Below are 22,578 nucleotides of genomic sequence, written 5' to 3' on the forward strand. Positions count from 1 at the left end.
GCTTATTTGCAGTATACATCAATTCATCAAATTCTTTGAATATGATGTTCTTTGAGCAACTTTGACCAAAGTACTTTTTCAAACAAAATTCAACTGCTGGACAGACTGTTCTATTTTCAGTTAAGAAAACAATATTCAAACAAAAGATGTGATAGCAAATGCAACACAAAAATTGTACTGTGAAGAGACATGGGTGTTTTTGCCCTGATAAGTGTGACTGTGTAACAGCTAATGACTATACTTGGCTATCAGACATAAAAATGTGTAATCATATCCAGCAGATATGATTGCCACCACTCTCCACAGAAATTACAGCTGCCATATATAGCAGGAAACCCTGTCTTTGCAGTATGTCGGTGAGGGCTGATTTAAGCTGATAATGTCATCTCACTGTGACACCCTCTCGTGATCCTGTGACTACGTTCTCACTTATTCTTTCATCACTGCATATGAGGTGTGTGTGTGTGTGTGTGTGTGTATGTGTTTGTGCATGCATGGTGGTATGCCTTCTTTTGCAGTTTTCATTTAAAGGGTTGACTATTATTCACGGCAGTGGTAAGAAATCTGTGACAACGTTGTGGGAGTATTAGTCACTACATAATCTGTGACAGTCAGATTCTATTATAAAGTCAATGTCAGTGTTACGGGGTATTTTTGGGAGTTGGCGCTATCATTGCATTCCAAGTTATTTACACAGACAATTAGACACCTCCAGTCCATGTTTTTGCTGACCCCTAAGTTCCAACACATTTGACTACATGAATAATAAAATTATCCTAAGAACCCAAACGCGGTCCACCTATGTTTTCCTTCAGGGTTGATTGTTATTTTATAGAGTAACTCCCCCTTATAGGATTGCAGTGGTGAAAGCTTTCACAAGGAAGACTGAGCCAATTTCCCAGGGTGAAGATTGAAGTGTAGGAAGAACTGTATTCACAAAGAAAGAGAGAAGTGTATTTGCTTAAAGGATACACAAGCGTTGAGACAATAAACGACACCGTCTTCGCTGCTCACTGGAGTACAACAAACACTCAGTAACTCTTTAGACAGTTGGCAGGTATAACAGTTTGTAAAAAATATGTGTTTGCCTCTCTCAAAGTTTCCGAGGCAAACAAAGGTGCAAAACAGTACATTCTTGAAGGACACTGAGTAAAAAAGATCCGTCCATCCATCCTGGAGGCAACAGTTACTGTCTCAGGAGAAAAACAATCCCCAAGGACATGTCGAACTGAGAATAATTCTGGAAAATGCAAGCCATTCTCCTGGAGGACAGAGAATGACATAGCATACCATACTGAGAGCCAATATTGTTGAGTGTATGCTGCAGTAAAATGACTGAACTGCATGTGCTCACAAAGCCTCTCAGGAAAAATACAGTGCTGTTATTGACACATGAAAAATGTGCTGTTTGGATAATACTAAATGACTTCTGTTCAATTTCCCTCCAGGTGTGCTGTTGGGCCGTAACTGAATAATTGCGGTGTCTGTGGCACCCAGGAACATGAAGCCGCACAATGCTCCACAGGGATGGGAATGTATTTATTAATGTGGCCTCTTGTAAGTAGATTATCTGTTTGGTTCAGGAATCGGCTGACAAAAACACAGAGGCAAGCCCTAAAGCAATGTGAGCATGGTCAGGTGCAGCAGAGCCCAACATGTGACTCTAAATCAGTCAATTAAATGTGCCATTCACTGTAACCAAGGGTGACACAGTGGTTGTCACTAAATGTATGTGCCTTCACTTTTAATACACTTTCAGCAACATTTTGTCTGTTCTTGAGATTAACAGCCCAGAAGTGGGGATGTAATTGGCAAGATGAGACCGTTTTCGACACACACTAACGACCTTCTTGCTGCTAAGCGACTGTGGTTGACACTAATACAAGTTTCACACACCAACCCTGTTTCTGACGCATGTAACCGAGAACATTTTCAATTGATGTTTGACTATTCAAAGCAGACTAGGTCAAAAGGTTAAGTACCTGCTGTACATCCATGAAAATTTGAATCAAAGGCAACTGGACATGGTTGTAGATACTTGAAGATGTTTCACCTCTCATCAAAGAGGTTTCTTTAGTTCTGAAAAAAATGTCTGCAAGTATCTAAAACCAAGTCCAGTTGCCCTTGATTCACCCTTCCTTGGATGACCATGACCTGTATGACTGAGAATCTTCACAGATACTTGCTGTTTAGGCTTTTGCTCAACAGGGTTGGGGCCTTTTGGTATTACTTTAAGTGGTTGCTGCAATGTTGGTTTGATACAGAAAATATTTATCAGGGTGGATGATGTGAACAATCTGGTAAAATTTTACAGAGTAGTTTTTATTTATTTTGTCAAAGTAAGAAAGAGTTTTGTAAAAAAAGTCAATGCTACTGTTACTATTGCCTGATGTACTTACGTTTGCTTAAAATGAGTCCACCATTTAAAGTGAAAGCCAGATAGTATCAGCCTCATGTGTAGCCTGTTTTTCTGCTTGCCTCATTCTTGATAGTTACTGCAGCAAGAAAAAAAAAACAAAAAAAAACCCCAAAACAAATCTGAGCCTTAGTGTGGAGCCTGATGGAAGCTGATGTGGAAGCAAGCACCAACCAATGGAGCTGAGTTTTATAGGCCCTCCAAACAAGGAAAAAACGCCCCCCAAATACTTATTTTTGATCCTTTCAAAATCCCCACCCGATCATTCATACATTGTGACATTAGCCATTGAAACTCCACATTCAGTGGGCCTCAAGCAAGAACATTTTCATATTGATTTGCAAAACCTCTCTTACTTTTTCTGAGGTCTGCTCGTATGAGTGTTACAGGTCACTCATTAGCACATCAACGGCCCTTAAATGGCCATATAAGGCGACGTCCCTCATCCATCTGTGAGCAAGTTTCATTTACAAAAATATTACCAAAGAGTTAAAGTTGCATTAAGGCACCCGACACAATTGGAAAATATTAATAGTGCAGCGCAGAGCAGCACTGTACTTTTCTGTGACAGAAATGAGGAGTGAATCGTCTGACAGGAAGTAAGAAAAATGTCTTTACAATGCAAAGTGGTCCATTACTATTGTGAGAGGTAGTCATGTGAGAGTCACAGAAATATTAGACGAGAGAATAAAATAGCCTGCAGTACGTGACCTTTCACTGTCAGGTGCAACAGAGGGTGATATTGGACAGGGACCTGCATAAAGAGCCTGAGGCAGCTGGCGGAGTGAGCAACTGATCTGTAAAAGTTGCTGTGCCAAAACATGCCAATAAATATCATAAAATCCAAAAAACCTCAGTAAATTGGCAAGCCCTGACAATGATAATATTGTATGGTGAATGTTAATTTTGTAGTAAGTATGTCTTCATTATTTATTCTATTTTAGTAAATTTCTGTATTATATTTAAATTGCATCTTGTGTCAGATTAAGGAATTATGATTTTAGGTCAAATTAGTGTTTTCTTCCCCGTGGAGAGAGGCAGACTTATCTGTGCGTGACTTATACGCCAGGCCTGGACCACTTGGGAATTTCGTACGTACCTAAGAGACAAATCTAGGCAGGTGACAATTTCTCTTACATCACTCACACTGTACGTACCCCTTAAGAACAAATCTCTTCATACAAGTGGTTCTCGCATGAGGCCTTGTTACTCTGTCCAGAGATTTTGAGGGCTTCTCCAAAGATTTCAAAAATACTCGCATCTACTGACTATTTTCAGCGTTCAGCTTCAGTGGCTGAAAGCTTTGGTAAAACTCTGGTCCGGAACAGGGCTGGATAACCTGTGCTGACCCCGTGCTGTATGAACGACTGTGCGGAGTTAGTACCGGACTGCAATGTGTAACTGCAAGAACTGACATCTTGTCACTTCCATACAAAGTGGCCCTGCCTGACGGTTGTAAACTGCTGAGAAATGCGAAGGGGGTTGTGAAAGTGTATGAAGAGTGCAGATTAGTATAAAGGTGTATCCGTCTGTAAACAGAAAAGATGACAGAAAGGTTAGATACAGTAAGTATGGCAGATTGAAGGAAAACTAGAAATATGTACTGTGCGCACATAAAATGTGTGAAATGATGATCTAAACGGTTAGTTGAGGACAATATGTGATAATTAAGAGGGGCATTTATGAGCTGGCTGATACACTGAGACTTGAATATACCAGAGAAGGCAAATAAGTTGTGTATTCAAGAGTCAAGTAGTAACTGAATTCCAAGAGTCAATTATGCATAATGCAATACCCTGTACCACTGAGCAGGGCCAAAGCCACTTTTAATTCCTTTCATATTCAGATGAGGAAAAATCCAATCCAGGCAGCGAGAGAGAGAGGAGCAGAAGATGCTGACATGTCTACAAACAGCAGCAGAGAGTCCTGGTGTCAACATGAGAGGGGGTGAATGACGAGCCACTGAGAAGCACGGGCGGCACACAGGTGTCAGTGAGCACTCTGCCCCAGGGCCAACAGTGGGGAGATGCTTACGAGACAAGGTAGAGGTGTGTAATCCTCGTCGTGCACCACAGGGGCTGCGTTGACTATCTTTCTACCTCGCCCTCCCTTTTCCATTCATGCATTGCATCACCGATTGAAGAAGCAGCGATGGATATCCCAGGAGACACGGGGATTGACCTCGCTCAGTGCAAGTTTCGTGTGGAAGTACAGATGCAGTGCTGCATAAAAAAATCCTGAACAGCAACAAACGCAGACATCAGTCATTTAACTGTAATGTGCACAAACAGTGTGCGAATGCCCCATAAGTACAGACTTGCAAATGACTGCACATTTTTGCTTTACTGCTGATGGTCGTGTTACACTGCTCATTCCGTTCAGAAATTATGAATCAACCTAATTTGATGACTGCTGAGGTGGATACGTGCTTGAGAGTTTGTTAGTTAGCTGTTATATCACTCAGGTGTTAACTTGTTTGCTCCTGCCTGGAAGCAAATTTGGAGAGTGACAAACAAGATTCTCCTCTGACTCAAACTAAATTACACATACAGAATGCATTTCAGCTCCTCCTCGAACACAAGCAGACAAAAAGGAAAAACACTTCTGTGAATTCAGAGCTCATGTTCTCCATTAAGACCACCGTTCTAAGTGATTTTGACAACAGAGGCAAAGCTTGCTCACTCACACGACATAATTTATGCAGGAAATAGCCTTTTCACCTCAATCTTATTACAGATTTTCAAATTTAATTAGAGTATTAAACATTCAAAATGACTAGCTGAATACCTCAGTATTGCATTTAAACTGTAACATGGAAACTGTATTGTATCTTAATAATCTAAGGCTTTACTGTATCACATGTACAATAGTTTAAAAAATTAGCTTTCGAAAAAAAAAATTGATATTCATACTGTGCAATTGAGGCTGTTAAAAATATTTATGTGCTAAATGTCATGCCGTGTCCGATGTATTTTCCTTTTTTTTTTTTTTTAAACACTGCAACCCATTGAAATCAAAGTTCATGCCCAGATAAGGAGTGCGCCACTGCTCCTTTAATGTAATATTATTCTAGAGTTTAAGCTGTAGTGTGTTATTGACTGAAGGTCGAACTTTAAAGATTATAGGCTATGTTTGGCAAGACTGAAGAGGGATGGAGAAATTGAGGGAGGGAGATAGGGTAAATGAGAAAGACAGATTAAAAAAAGCACTAGAGATCCTGAACACACCCAGGATATAACCAGCCAAATTGTGGTTTATATTCATGTCTGTCATGACTCATACAATATATGTAGTGAAGAATTTTAAGGAATTTCATAAAAGCTTTTTTATCATAATTACCGACCACCAAGTTCTAATCAGTTCATCCTTGAGTCCAAGTGGACTTTTCTGCCAGATGTAATGAAATTTCCTCCAGGCGTTCCTGAGATATTGCATTCACAAGAATGGGATGGACGTGAGGTCACAGTGACCTTGACCTTTGACAACCAAAATCTAATCAGTTCATCTGAGAGTCCAAGTGGACGTTTGTTCCAAATTTGAAGAAATTCCCTCAAGGTGTTCCTGAAACATCATGTTCAAGAGAATTGGAAGGATGGATGGACAGACAACCCTAAAACATAATGCCTCAGGCCACGGCACGGAGGCATAAAAACACCAAACACCTGTGAACATCCAACGAGGCACACACAATGCCATGGTGGTTACTGCATTAATACTGCGTGTCAGAAAGAACTGATTAAATTGCATTAACACATCATGAAGGAGCACACATCATGAAGGAGCACACAACAGCAACTGCCATTGAAAATCAAATACGCCATCTTATAAAGTGTTTATATATATATATATATATATATATATTACATATAGTTATGCATATTAGAAATATACATACATATATATATATATATATATATATACATATATATATATATATATATACAAACATACATATACATATACATACACACACACATACATAAACATATATACACACACACACACACACACACACACACACACACACACACACACACACACACACACACACACACACACACACCAAATTTAAACCAAAATGCAAACCAAAATGCAAACCAAATTCAACACTAGGAGATATTAGCACATGATGTTCATGAGCTGCAGACTCACACTTGCTAAGAGGATTTAAAATGCTCTGGTGCTAACAAAATATCTCAGAAATCCAACACTTCTGACATAGAGTAAAGTTTGAGCAAGTAGTCACATTAACCTATTGTGTTCTATAAAACGAAAAAAAAAAAAATTTACAACCCCTGGTCTGATCATGTTCCTCCCTGAGCTATTCCTCTGATCATTTATCTTGCCACACCAGACCCATATTTCCATTGTTTTCACAGGGTGGCTTTTTTTTCTCAGTTCCAAAACAAAAAAAGGGGTAACTATAAAAAATGTCCTCTGGGGGGCAAGATGGAAAGCATTCGCAAACCTGGAGAAACAACATTTACTCTGCAGCCACTAACTGTGTGCCAGCTAAGCCATGTCAACCCACAGGATATCATTTCACATATCCCAGTTTGTTGTCCAAACTGGGCCAGCCACTGAGGCTTGCAAAATGATATCACGCGGCGACATGTAGGCATTGATGCCATCCTGCATGTTTTGCTGGTTAATTATTGCTCATGCCCAAATGATCTATTCGACCACAAAAACACCTGGAGCCCTTATACACAGAAACAAATTAGTACCTCTCTAACTAGCAGAAGGCTGCAGGAAATACAAGTGAAAGAAACTGTGTTGGACTGGCAACCACAAGTTACAGAAACTATTTTTGAATGTTTGCGGTGAGTACCCAGTCTCATGCCTCTTATGCCATGTTCACTTGTTGTGGATGGTAGAGATGGGAAAGATTCCAGGTTTAAGAACTTGCAAGCATTCCCGTCATCAAGATGGCTGTATGATTACAGAGATGGTCGTGTGAGGCTTAAATTACTGCGACACCATACCCATTAAATTTTGGTCAAATTACACTGAATGGCGGACTTTGGCTGATGTGTAGCATGCATATTTGTTCTGTTTTCAGCCACTTCCATTTTATCACCTGCCAACTTCACGCTATCAAATATGAATTTTGTTCTTAAATCATACAGAGCCGTGCGTTAGTGCGTTAGTCTGAGAAACTATTTACAGTTAATGTCGATGTTACTTTAGTATGCTTCAGTGCCATCCTTTTTGTGCTTATTGTCTGGACAAACAGGTAAAAATGTTCCCTTTTTTTCTCTGTCAGTCAGCCATCTCAGTGTGTTCATTACTCATGCATGTAGCTCAATTTCTGCTTTGTACCACAGTTCATAGGGGGCTGCATTTTTCTTGCCCTGTTAACTGTTAAATGTGCTCATATTCGATTAAAGGGATATGTTAGTCATGGATATTGAAATATGGGTAAAAAGAAGCGTTAAATTGTACTCGTCTCTCACATTTCCACTGTTGTGCTTGTTATCCCCGATAGTTCTGTTTAAACTAAGGGAAATTACAGAGGAAAAACAACTTGCCTGTCACAAAAATTAAGCAACAGGGAGAGCAGGAATGTCAGATGAGAGAAGAAGAGCACTTTCATTTGCACCAAAGCTTACAAAACATCTCATGCAATAATGTCCTGCCTCGACATCATTCTCACTAATACAGGATAATGTGACAGCTGACCCTTCTAGCTACAAATAGCTGAGCAAACACTTCAGAAATCTAAATAAATGCAACCTAATATTCAGCACAATGCACTGGTATAGAGTTTGTATCCATACAGTATATACTTTATTTTTAATGGTTGCTGATACTTATCTGGAACGTTAGTGCAAGCATTTAATGATAGGTCATACTGCTTTTCTTCTCTGGCTTTCAGTGTCGACCTTTTTGCTGATGGGACGTGTGCAACGAGTGTGACTTGGCATCTGCTAGACAGCCAAGTGATGGCTGCCTACTTAGCGGAGAGGACTGAAAGGTCAGTGTGCTCCTGGTGCTTAGAGGTTCAAGACTCAGGGAATCAGATTCAAACCTGTGGCTGAAAATCAATCATGCCCTTCAGAGGTATGAAAGACCCCCACACCTTATATTGTAGCTGTTTAGAGGAGGACTGGAGAAAGAATAGCAGGATAGAATGACATATGGATTGCAACATCTCAGTAAGTTCATCACGTCTTGTTTCCATGTTTTGTTTTGAAATACTCACCTCTCTTGTAGTTTCAGTTCCTGCCCTTGTCTGTCTTCAGCCCATTGATCATCCACACCTGTTCCCAATCTATGCTACTTGCCTGCCCCTGCTGTTCCCTGTCAGTCCCCAATCTTTGTTATACCTCGTGTGAACATTGCTTTCCGGCATTCTCCTAATGTTACTTTCTATGGTTTGTGACTTTGCATTGCCTTTTGGTTTTTGAATTTTTGCCTGCTGCCCGCCTGTTATTGTTGGCCTGCTTCGGACTGACTTCTTGTGTATAACCACCTGCTTTTTGAGTAAAGATTCTGATTTTTGAACTTTACATCAGCTCCTGTGAGTTTCTCTGCTCCTCAGTCTCAGTTCAATCCAGAATTATTACATAGATGGATAGATTCATATAAATAGGCAGGGTTAAGGTTGCTTTTTTAAGCGTGGATTTGCAGTGAGGCATGACGAACGGTGTGTGGGAGAGCGCACTGTTGGGTGTACAGCTAACCCTTAAATGCCTGGCAATGAGCATGGAGGACTAGGTTGTGAGTACTTCTATCACTTATATACACGTCTGGCAAAACAACAGTTGCAGGGAAGGCTGCCAATAAAAGAACTATCTGCTATAAAGGCATGTCATCTGCCCAATTATGTCAGAATTACAGCCTTGTCTGAATTGGAAATGTGACATGGATGGATTTGTTTTTCTCTAAAAATGATAAATGCTATTCTCCTCGAGATGTCAGAAACAGTTGATGGAGGGCGGAGGGTTGAGCTGCTGCCTTCCTTTAATTCCTCTAAAATGAGCAACAATGGTTTCATGGAATAGATTTTCTTTTTTTTTTTTAATTTAATGAGTAATTTATTGCTTTTTGATTAGTTGCCAATGGTTAAGTCCAGTGTGGCTGGTATTAAAAGCGGTCATTTGAGAGTCAGACCGCTGATAGCATTAAAACAATGGTCACACTGGTCAGATATCTACAGGAAATTTACATAGGAAGTCTCTATGGTCTATAAACGTCAAGAAACTGCAGAAAAGAGATGTGCTGTACAATATCTGACACTGACATTCACATGAATGGTCAGAGTAACAATGTCTAATGGAGAAATATGAAAAAGACATGTCTCAAGGCTTAAGACAATTGTATTTATTCCACACAAAAGGCAACTTTAAGAAATGGTTGAGTCTACACTGAAACCAAGAAAATATTTTTTTTCACATGTGTAGATGCAGGTATGCATGGATCAGCAAACAAAATGTCTACACAGTGATATTAGCATCCTATCATAATTGTGTAATTAGTGGGGCTGCAAGCATAAGCAGTGACAACATGTTGATTGTAGTAATACTCTTAGTTGACACTGTTTACTATGCTAACAGTATAACTAAAAGCATCGGGCTGGAGGAGCTCTTCTCTGGATTGCACGTCTGCATATTTATGCGACAGATATGGCACAACATCTGCTGTCTGCGACTAATGTATTGCTGTAAATGAAATAAATAACAGCATGACATTTCTCTCCCAAATGATATTCTCTTCAATCAGTAAAAACGCCAAGTACGGAAATATGTTGCAGAAGGAACAAGCAATATAAAACTCCATAAGTTTACATTGATATACTTACATACCTCTTACACAAAAATATACTATACAAAAACATAAATGTAAATATGTAAATATGGACACATGCCTCTAGTGGCATGACTCAAGACCCACTTGGGCCAAAAAAGGTTAATGTACAGTAATACATAACTAATGACCATTTCATTAAAATGAGCAAAACGTACAACAATGAATTGAGTTTATGTGGAGAAATGCGCAAATCTAAGTGAGGGCACGTGCACATAGAAGCACACATACCCACACAGACAAAAATTTCCCCCCTTGCTGAGAAGAAAATGAAGGGCTACTGCCTGTACAATGAGTAGAGAAGTAAAAGGAAGACAAAGTGAGAGAGAGAATGACCGAGAGTGATATACAGTAAGCTCAAAGGAAAAACTCAGGGAATGCAGAGGCCTGGGGAGCTGAAAAGAGGAGGATGAGGAGGAGGAGAGCAAAAAGAACATACTCAGAAGTGGTGAGGCAAAAGTCTCATGTGATTTAGAGTAGATTTAGAAGGGGAAGTGCTGTGGGGGAGAAAACTCCTCATACCACAGGTTTCCAACATTGGGCCAGCGACGTAGGCTCAGTACAAGAGGCAGGATTCACACAGTGGAACCATGTTAGATAGCGGCTTAGCCCTCCTCGTCTCTAGTCACATACGCAGGGTAAAATAAATACTTATTCCCTTCCCATGTGCCCAGGGCTAAATACTTCCTCAAAGGGTTGTGAGATCCATGTAAAAGAGACATTCACAGTGGTTTAATGATAGGGCTTCCAAAAACATTATTCTCCCCAAAACTGTCAAGAGCTGAATATATTTCTTCATGAACATTAGATGTAATTAATTAATGTATTTAATATGAAATAAAAAAGACATAGGGAAAAAAATTAAATGAACAGAAATGTTGTTTAAGCTGCTATGAGTAATTTTTGATTAGTAGTTGGCAGGGCTGCCTGACTAATCATACAGTGATTTCGAGTAGATTTAGAGGGGGAAGTGCTGTGGGGGAGAAAACACCTCTATGCAATCTTATTTATGCATGACCATAATCCTACTGTACTTTATATATATGAATATCAGGCAGGTCTGTCTACCAAATCAAATCAAGTGCTCCTGATTTTTCCCTCGGCTGCATCAGCAAATTACATCACATGGCGAACAGTGCACACGCAGGAGCAGAGGAATGAAAGGGCAAATATAAAAACTTATCTACTGTGTGTGGGATAGACAGAACAGTAATAGGATGGAGGAAAGAGCTTTGGAGAAAGAACAAAATAAATCTGATTCAAAAAATCTGACAACGATGTCCGTTAAAACCACACTCATTTTGCAAAAGTTCTGCCATAGTTGCAGCAGATGATGCAGCTATCAAGCGATCAAGATGAAGCTATCAAGGCCATGAAAACTACAAGAAAATCCTTCCCTTTGAGCTAGACACAATGGGATTACGAAGTCAATCACTTATCACCTGGCCAAAGACATAGCTTGGATCGACACAGTCAGAACAACAGATCAGAGTTAAGTTGTTGATGTAACTCTGTGGTTATTCGGGAGGCTGCAGTTTGTGCCGGGGACGATACTGGATTGCTGTACAAATTGTGGAAGAAAAAATATCAGACATATTGCACTCAACTACTAATACAAATATAAATACTGATCTCAATCATTAAGTTTGTGTTTCTGTCTAGACACCGCCAAAAAAAGAATGCAATAGAAATTTCTATTTCTATGATTCGTGAGAGAAAATTGCAATATTAAGTTTGACAGAATTGTGCAGCCCTACTGGGGCCAAGCAAGACTCTCAAACAAGCTCACACAAACCCCAACTGTTAGTCACAACATACTTTCTGCTTATCAAGTTGCTATAGCTAATGTGTTTGTGAATACATATACAGCAGATATGGAGAAACATAGCCATTCTATTGGAGTCTTTTCTGGCCATCTGAAAAGTCTAAGTTCAATATTCACTCTCCTTTAAATAATGTTCTTGCCTACCAAAATCTGAGAAAAATATCTGGGGTTTTAGCTTGCTAGATGCTTGACTTTATTTACCAACCAGTCTTCACTGTATACTGGGCAGGTAGTGTACACTCAGCTTGGCTGTCTACAGTATTATATGGGGGGTGTTGATGAGGACTGCTAGACTCAGTCACACAGCCATCTTGTGGTCTAGGGAACTAAATTGATGAGCGAAGAGGCTTAAAGCTGTGTAAAGCTACCGAGCTGGCTAATAACTGTAGATTCAGCACTACAAACAACCTTTTCAAATACTGACTAATTTGCTTAGGTATTAGTACCATACCTTTTAAACATTAATGCAGGTGTAAAAATTATTTCTGATTGGGTAATCCAAACAATCGTGAAATATGTGAATAACAACTGTATTTCCAGTAAGACAACATAAGGTGTTTTGCTCCAACCTTCTGAAAAGGAAGTGGCAACATGCTGCTACAGTAGCAGCTACGGTATAAGCCATTTATTTTAGCCAACAATGACTGGGAGCCCCTCATTTCCGTCTGACAGATGGAGGGGAACAACCATAAAGCAGGAGCAGAAATCAGTAAGTCAGCCAAAGCCCTGCAGAGTTGTTTTAATTGTGTGAGCTAGAGCTGTAGGCATAGCTTACCTGATTGCTGCTTGCTGCTATAACTAACTGCCTTCACAGAGAAAGACGAGATCTTCTGTGGACGTTTAGCGAGTGATTTGTGTTCAGAGGGTTCCTTGGGGAGAGAACGATGGCGTGAGATAGAGATGTGAGGAATGAAGAGACAGTTAATTGCAGAATGAGCAGATTGGACGCTCTCCGCTGGAGAGAACATTGTCCAGCAGGAGAGGCTCGAACACCTGGCGAACGCTTCCATGGCTCATAATCTACACCAGGCCTGCCACTGTGTATGGTTAGCATTGTCAATGACACCCTACAGAGGCTTGTGCCCGTGGTCCCTTCTGCATATTTGTCAGACAGAGCACTCGTTCAAAGCCTTAAACAATAGCCTTTCAACGGCGATGCTGCTTGGCCTGTTTATCAATCACTGAATAAAGCTGAGTAACGGGAGAACGTGAGCAAGGACACAAAGTACCTCATTACAAGCTATCAGGAAAGTATTCGATGCAAACACACTCATCTTTATGAGAAAATACACACACATAGACACGTACTGAACAACAACAAAAAAAAACATTAAAAAAAAAGGCAGTGAGAAGGGCAGAAAGACATACCTGCACAAACAAAGACAAACACGCCTCAACTGATGTGTTGACAGGCTGGGAAGGACTTACATTCCCTGTCCTATGCATAAAGGCATATCAAATTCTGTTACAGAAGACAGTCTGTCAAGACTCCCTGCTGTGACTGACATACAGGCTAGTAAATCAATCTACTTAAAACAAGCTTTACTTTAAGCTCCAAGAAACTGCACTGTGGCAGGCAACGTTAACATCGGACCGTAAAGCTTCACAGTCAAAAAGGCAAAAATCTCCTGAACACTGCAGACAGGTACCTACTGCAGCACAACATAATAGATAGCAAATGTTAATGCTAGTACTCAACCATCATGGAAAATTTTTTCAAAGCAGTTTCAGCTGGAGTGTTAATAATCCTCGTGTATTTTTAATTATAAATGACTTCTTGGCCCCCTCCTGAATCACAGTAACATCAGTGCAGAAAAAACTCCACCCGGCCCTGACCCAATACAGCTCTATATCGCATGTTTAGCAGCCAGTCACCTTAGAGCAGTATAGATGCTCTGAGATGTGTCTCTCTCTCCCAGTTTAACAGACTAAACACTTAATCTTGTTAAAGAGACCCTTAATAAACTCATAGCGAAAGCCCTGCTTTTCACTCAGAGAGAAACAAATGTGGTTTACAGCAGTGACGATCTGCAGCATCTACCCTGAAGCTCTAATTCATATTCATACTCAACACTCATTAATCAGTCATGTACAGAAAAGACAGCATGACAAAGATGGAGAAACAGAATCAGAACTGGGGCCACTCTAATGAAGGTTGACGACGAGAGCACAATAATGTGCAGATAGCTATTGCTGTTACAAAATAATAAAATCAAAAGGAATAGTGACTTCACAGCCATTTGCAGCAGCTCAAAGTAGAACACATTATTGAATGAGTGGTTAAAATAATTAAAGTATTAGGAAAGTTTAAAGGAAGATAGCACCACAGATGTAAAAGGATCTCAAGGTGTTTCTAAGATACCTTGCTTACTTCCTCAGCCTTTTTCACTTTCTCTCCGTGTCTGGCGCTACAGCCTAAGCTGCTCTTTTTGCATATGAATTTACAGGCAGAGTCAGCTGCATCAACAGTGTGTCAAGGAGACTTACTTGTACTCTTCCTGGGTGAAGATTGGGATGCGAGAAGGCTGAAGGACAGTAATCTCCACCAAAGTACCGTTAGACTTCACTGGCTCCCCATCATCATAGGCTATCAGAAACAACTGCAGTAGGCAAGAAGAAACACACAAACAATATACAAATGTAAATGCAAACACAAAAGTATTACATTTTTTTTTACTATACTACTACTCACTACACCAATAATTCCTTTTTTGAGGTTGCCAGGCATTTTTTGTAGACATGTTCAGCATCCTAATAAAGACAAACTGGGAAAATAGGATCTGGCGCGAAGCCTGCAAAGCTCCCAGAGAGTGAGTATGAATGTATTGATCTACATTCATAGACTGTGGAGAATGGGGCCTGGGGGAAGCAGGTGGAGTGGGGAGGCGGAGAGGGAGAGATAGGCAGAAAAAGAATAAACACAGATGAATTCTTAAAGAAACGGGGAAAGATGGAGAAAAAAAAGAGATGAAGGCTAGAGGTAGTCAGACAACATGGGAGTGTAAGTGACACATCCTCAATGGGACGTAATATCCTGCAGCACCTGCTCCAGTGTTTACAACCAAAAATATGGCTATTCAAGGTCGCCTTAAGTTGGTAAAATAGCTTTATGTGAGCGCCTAGGAGGGAATTTGTTTGATCTGCAAGAAAACTCAATATCACTGGTCACCTAAAAGAAGCAGTCACATGATCACTGAGACAAGTCAGGAAACACAGTGGTAATTCGATTTCAAAGATTCAATATGCACACATTTCTGACCTGCTGATCTTCTTCTGCAACTAATGTAACATTAAAACAAGCCAGGCAGAGCAGTAACAGCAACAGTAAGTACCAATGGTAGTAGAAGAAAAGATAATATCTATGCAGTTTAAAAGAACTATGTGATTCTTTATTTGTGATATAACATTTGACTTTCATGATGATTATGATTATCATCATTATAGCACTATCATCAATTATACTTGCAAATGCTACCATAATGTCATCATTGTCCTTATTAATTATTAGCCAAATCAATCATTGAGGCTTTTTAAAGCTAAAATAGGTATTTTGTTCAGAGTCTGATCTGACTTAAACGCTCAAGCCAACACTGTTTGCTGCTACAGCTCCCTCCACCAAAACCCCAAACTCCTCCCTATGTGCTTAATTTTTTTGCTATTGTCAATTTAAGTAAGATAAGATTTCGTGTTCACATGTGTGTTTATTAGGGAGGTCGCTCGGATTCCCTGTGAGCTCCTTCAAAGAGCAGATCCTCGCCCGCTCACTGTAATTGTAATCTAACTGTATAACCAACCATTTAGTACAAAGGACAATTCCTGGACATTGTCAAAGTGTGTCAGACAGAATAACAGAATAACATTGATATCTTGGAAGCGCCACACCGCTGTTGTCACCACGATCTCCACCACTCACCTTAAAGGTGACGCTGGGCTCTTCATTGAGGTTGACCTTAGTGATGACTCTGCCAGTTTCCTCTTCCACATCAAAGATGCTCCCACTGTACGGTGACCTGTCCAGGTCCACTTTGTAGCGGACAAAACTGGCCTGAGTACCCTGGGGGAAGGAGAAAGAAGAAAACAAACCACGTCAATCCAATTACAATCCACTTATCTGGACACCGCCTTTCACACTGATGAAGTTGTGAAGATGGAGAGAGGTCGTGTCAAAGTAATTAAGTACCTTAAATGTATTCAAGCCATAAGGGTATAGCAATATTGTTTGCTTAGGAATATAACTCTTTTATTGATACATTTTATTCATTATTCATGCGACGGAGCTGAAGTGGTTTATGTGAGAAAAGGTTGCTCTTCTCCTCTCATAGCCCTCATTAGTTGGTCCTCATCGGTAATATGATACAATACGAACTCACTGTTATTCATTTATTCAGACCTCTTCCCTTTCATTTGGAATAAAAAACTTCTCCATTAAACTCACCCCTCTAGTCTCCCCAGTAGCAAACTTACATTCATTAGTGAGAGCCTGGGCTTTAATATGACCCTTTGATTAGGATTAATCATGGTTCCTGATTACTAATCATCTCTATATGTTATCTAATTCCAGTTTCATCCCTTTGGACCTTAAATTCAGTTGGATTTTTAATAAGCTTTTTGAAGCTCTGCTCCCTTGCCTGAACTGTTTTTACTCCCAAGGGGGTGTGGTAAAACCTGGGGCTAGAGAGAGGCAAATCCTGTAGTAGCAGTGGATCCCTCAGGAGGCTTACTCACACAAATTTGTCTCTAAAAGCTTACAAAACTATCTGAGTGAACTCACTAAGGGGATTCTCAGAAAAAGGGGTCTCATCTCTAAAAGCTCTTAAAACTGTTTTCTAACATGTAATGGAAATTATGTCAGGACAGGACCACTATTAAAAAAAAAAAAAAAACACCTCCCACAGAACATTCTATTATAGTGGCTTCAGTAGCAAGACCTCTACAGTGATGGCAGCAGAGATGCATTTAGTGTTGTTAACCCAGTAAGAGAGGCCAGTCTCTAGTTCTTGTTTTTCTCACTTGTGTAACTTAGCCCTAGAATATCAGGATCATACCTATGCAAACAAATAAAGAAAATGTTCACCAGGAAATAATGAGAATTTGCCTCAGTCAAAACAAAGTACCTTTTCAAAACTTTTATTTTCCTGAGAAAATTGCACAATTTCAAAGTAATCTGCGTTTCCAGATTTGGCTCTTTGGTACATGGTACTTTTTCTTACAGCAACTCGCAGCGTCACAGAAACCATGTTTAAACATGAGTCAAATACTAAATGTACTGCAGTTACAGCAGTATTTTACTCTGTCTCTGTTGATAGACATTTTCAGCTTTACAATACCTTTTCTTCTCTGGCATTCGACTCAGAGACTCACAATGTTATATGTCCACTGCAGCGAACTCACTGTATCATTAACGTTGCACTTGAGCAGAAAAAATGTGGACATACAGTACTTAGGCATCAAAATCATTCTTCCTAATTGCAATCTAGTGCAAAATTTTTAAAAGGGTTATTTTTAATTGTGTTTTTTGTTTTGCTTGTATTTTTTTGTGTGTGATAACAATACAGTTCTCTTTAGTATAAAATAGCCAGTTCACAAATTAAAGAACAAGCTCAGAAGCACTGAATGATGCTTCAAAAACACGCCACAACAGCAAGGCTTGAGCTGAGAGTTTAACACAGCAAAACCAACACATTAATATGACTTCATTTGGCAGTTTTGTTTTTTTAAAATGATTAATGACTAATTTGATTTGCACTTGATGAAAAGATTCGTGATAAAATGGGAATCTCTAATAGGGGCAACAGTAAACTTTTTCTGCTATGAGAACACCAAAAAAAATGTTTTTGTTTATTTTCAGGTACAAAAATAGACTCTTCTAATCTTGTGCTGAAAAATAAAGCCTTTTACTGGAACATTTTGTCTCCATGGCGAACTCCTTTCTTGGAGTGACATTAGAGTTGGGTGACATTAACATTGACGTTATGGGGTTGAGAGACACTGGCAAAAATATAGTCATTTTTAAAAAACCATTAGAATCCATCCTCCCAAGGTTCAGGTGGATAGATATTGTGCCTTTTCTCGAAAATGTAAAAAAAAAGAAAATAAAAAAAAGAATATGAGCAGGAATAGGCTACACCATTATAACCTGTTGCACCAAGACAACAAACCAGAATGAGTCTCTTCCTCTCCTTCTTTCTTTGCGTGTGCAGGTTTTTATGAGCCTGTGTAATAGAGAGAGAATGTATGTGTGTGTGTGTGCGCACACATTTGTGCGTGTGTTTAGCGAGCACTAGACTAAATCCCGCTCCACCAAAAAGGGGTGTCTATGACAGGCATCCTGTCAATAAAATGCTTTGCTTTGGGGACAGTCTCACTCTGAGAGGGGAATTGAGATGTACTGCAGCCACTGGGGTGCTCTGAAGATGTTCGACCACCCACAGCTGGGACTGGTGGGCATCCATTTCCCTAAGTGTTTATGTGCTGTAGAAAATGCACAAGCTCACTCAGCTCCAGTACAATTCCAACATCAGTAGGGCCAATAATAACAAGCACCGCGTGCAGCCATACATGACGTTTCTGAAAAACTTGTTCAGAGCTTGAAGCTTTTAGGGCAAGGCAGGGAGGTCATTTGGGAATTCCTATTCCCTTTTTCACAGTTGAAACTTAAAAAAAAAAAAAAAAAAAGACTGTTTTAAGAGAAAGGGCTGATTTGGTGAAGTTTCTGTAAAGGAAAAAGACACACTGTATCACAAAAAGAAAGAGAGGATGTGAGTAAGGAGACTGCTGACTCACTAAGTGCAATGAAATTTTAAGGTGTGTAGTGCTGGCAGGTTCAGCTGAGGTGAATGACAGAACTAAACATTCGCAGGACTGATACTTTCCTAAATATACGTGTTAAACTACTGGCAGACTCAAACGAACATGCTACACCTTAATAAATGTTGTTCATTGGTCCTGCATTGCCTCCTCTTAGTCACACCATTTCTAGTCTCAACAGGGTGTCAGAATTTCTCTTCTATATTGTCTAATTTTGTTCCTTGGTTTGCAGACTCCAAAAAAAAAAAGAAAAGAAAAAAAAATAGCTCCAGTCCCAGGAGAACCTGCTCAGATATTATGAGCTAAAGGAGTCTGAGGAAACATGACGTTATCTGAGGCAACTGGCAGATGACTCATCCAAGTGAATATGCTAAACAAGAACCCCTAACAATTACAGCTACTGGTGCGGAGTCAAAATATACACAGCACTGTAGCTTTAATGAGAGCATCGAAGTCTTGAAAACATCTTTAAAATGTATCGCGTGAAACGCTTCAGCTAAATTGGCTGATGTTCTGTGAGAAACATGTAATGAGAAGGTAAAAATCCCCCAGCAAGGCTTTCATCTCTGCCACCTTTATTAAAGACACAGATGGAGTCATCGCGCTTCATGTGCTTTGAAATTTAACTACGAATGTTGTATACACTGCATACTTTAAATATAAATCTGAAATATGATAGATGTATTTGATCATACTCACAGGTGGGTCTTGGTCCTCAGCAAAGACAGTTGTGATGACTGTCCCTTTCTCTGCATTGGGTGCCACCATGCCCTTATACAGGTCTTGGCTAAAGACAGGGGAGAAGTCATTCATGTCCTAAAAACGAAGAAAGATGCAACAAATGTAGGTTTTACCAGTTACGTATTGGTGATACTTGGCTGGCTTTCACCTAAACATTGCAGTTATTTGACAGTGTAAAACAACATTGGGTCAGCACAATCTAAAATGTCCGATTGCACTCCTGTAACAGGTAATATATAAAAGGCATGCCACATTCCCCTTTGGTGACAGATAAAATTTGGCATTAAAAATGTCAAATTAATTTATCAGTTTATTAAAGTACTAATTTCGCTGATGCTGTCTTCATGCTTAAACAGTAATATTGTAGCAGTGCAGATTTTGCAGCTGCTGTTTTGTTTGACCTCAGGTAACCCTTCCAGCAAGTTCTTGTGGATTCAGACAAATTTTCCCACTGCGGTAATTCACCATGCTACGGGCTTTGTCTTTGTACTTCAAGAACTGTGCATCTGAGCTTAATGTGATCACATATAATCAGAGGTAGGTGGTCGGGGGCAGACGTCCGCCAACCATGAGCCAGGTTCTGTTCAAAGTTTCTACCTGTTAAAAGGGAGTTTTTCCTTGCCGCTGTCGCCAAATTCTTGCTCATGGGGGAATGTTGGGTCTCTGTAAATATAACTATAAAGAGTACGGTCTAGACCTGCTCTACATGAAAAGTGCCCTGTGATAACCTCTGTTATGATTTGGCACTATAGAAATTAAAATTGAATTGAATTGAGTTGAAAGTATATGCTTTAATCACCATTACAGCTAAAAAGAATCCATCCATATTCTACAATAATGGTGCTTTAAAATATTAAATTAGTCACTGAAAATGTGCACATACAGAGTACCATTATTTGCTGATTAAAACTAAAAATTACATTGTGTAGATTAAACCAATGTTTGTTTTTCTCAGACTTGAGTCAATGTATTCACAATTAATCACATTTACACATTACACATCTACATAAGACCTCCTTCTGGCGATGAAAGTTTTGCTGAGGTTCATTGATTTACAGCTCCCTAGGACTCAAAATCACCACTGCTTTTAATCACCTCCTCCCTGTGAATAATGCACACCAGAGCACTGCCATATTGTGGGACTGCAAAGAAATGGAATCTTGTTAAGTGTGCAACACTTGCTTTAGTGTGTGAGAATGAAAACTCAGTAAGCCATGCACATATCTCTCAGGAATAGCTTAGCTCAACAGTATAACTGCTGGAGCCTGAATTTCCTTTTCTCTTGACTTTTCCCTTTACTTTCCACTTTTTTGACTGAGCCATGGGCAACAGTATGTGTTCTATAAACTTAAGGGTGGAGGGCAGCTTCCCTTTGATCTATACACAGATTTAGTGTTTCCTAACAGAAAATCTATGATCCAGGTCTTGCTTTGAACAATAAAACCTGATCTGTGTGCTGCAAGTGGTCACACGGAACCTGTGAACCAGATGTATGCACAGACAAACTTGTGTTTGCTTAAAACATACATGTACTACTGTATGTTTGTGCTCACATATAGTTGTGTATCTGCATCCATTCATACACACTCACATGCCCAAAGACAAACACACACAGGGTTTTTTACATTTCTGTAGTGCAAGAAAAGAGGACAAAAATTTGGGAGACTAATTTGGAAGAGCAAGACACGCAGGACACTCAATTCATCACTGCAAGGCATCCGATGAAAGAGAACAACAAAACAGTACGAGGGGAAATCAAACATAACCAACTTCAAACAAGTGGAATCAGTTCCATCTGTAGTCCCTGAGAAGCCTGTGTGAATCCATTAACCTCATTCTAAGTCATGTCTAACATTTCAAATAGCAAACAAAGGTTTGATATCAGTGGCTGTGCAATGCCTTATCCTATCAAACACCGTTCCTGGTTGACATCACGAACACTGCAACAAAGCTTGTCCTTATCAGAGGACAAACTCACTCTAAGGGTTGGCAGACCTCGCGGTGGACCTGCTTCCTCCCATTCAGTCTGATATAGAGAGCTTAATTCTGCAGACTACGAGACAGTCGCTAAGGATGGACTGAATTCATACACAGAGATAAATGTGCACGTACACTTTCTGGAGCACAGAATTACTACAATAGCAAAAACACACAACCATTTGCACACATGAATAGTGTCACTACACTAGGCGTCTAATTCTTTCGTTGATATTCAGCTGAAAGGTTGGAAAGGGAACACAAGCTCCTGAGAAACCTGACATAATTGCTGTCACAAAGCTAATGAGTCATTCAGATCTGGAATAGCACTATGTGCAAGGCAGAAACACCTGTCCATCAATTCTCTTTGTCCTGATGGTGCGAGTACAAGCAGGTCGGGAGGCCAAAAACATTTTACAAAGGAAATTCATTCAGCTTTTGCACTGAATGGCATAGCACTGGATTTCATATCACAATAGCAGCACAGGTGCCTTAGTGTACAATGTCTCCAATCCCCTTTTGGACTGTGGCTCAGCAAAGCTATTACTACTGTAAAACTCTCCTAATGACTCACCACATATTTACTGCTAATGCTGCAGACCCTAAAGGACAATGGGGATAGATGGAAGGAAAAGGGACAACTGAGAGGTTGCGTTGGAGCGGCTCTCCGGGGGCTCTTACCGTGATGCGGACCGTGATGGTAGCTTGCCCCGGGGGCATGACCCCTGCATGGTCGACACCTTCCACCTGGAAAGTGTAAGAAGCCCCCATGCCCATAGCTGCCAGGTCCTCAAAGTCCAGGGTCTGCAGCACAGCCAGCTCCCCTGTGACCGGGTTCAAAGAGAACAGCTGCCTGGCTGATTCAGTCTTGATCCGATATGTGACATTGGAGAAGAGGTCCGAGTCCACTGCCTGTGAGGAGGAGAGGAGGAGGAGGAAGAGGAGAGGGATGAGTTGTAAAAACAACAATTCAAGTACATTAAAGACAACACAGACAGGACAT

At 40.1% G+C, this 22,578-nt stretch overlaps 1 protein-coding gene across 9 annotated transcripts in view; it reads right to left on the reverse strand.

Moving 5' to 3' along the window:
* Positions 1–22,578, reverse strand: part of LOC120796251 (protocadherin-15-like) — a 202,379-nt gene that overhangs the window by 37,332 nt on the left and 142,469 nt on the right. For all 9 annotated transcript variants that reach the window (XM_040138837.1, XM_040138838.1, XM_040138831.1 and 6 more), the window contains 4 exons: positions 22,257–22,487; positions 19,557–19,673; positions 15,964–16,104; positions 14,538–14,650 (listed from right to left, as the gene is read on the reverse strand). In XM_040138837.1, coding sequence (XP_039994771.1) covers positions 14,538–14,650; positions 15,964–16,104; positions 19,557–19,673; positions 22,257–22,487 — 602 coding nt within the window. The remainder of the gene's footprint in view (positions 1–14,537; positions 14,651–15,963; positions 16,105–19,556; positions 19,674–22,256; positions 22,488–22,578) is intronic.

This window comes from Xiphias gladius, chromosome 11, assembly GCF_016859285.1.
Source record: "Xiphias gladius isolate SHS-SW01 ecotype Sanya breed wild chromosome 11, ASM1685928v1, whole genome shotgun sequence".
Lineage (NCBI taxonomy): Eukaryota > Metazoa > Chordata > Actinopteri > Istiophoriformes > Xiphiidae > Xiphias > Xiphias gladius.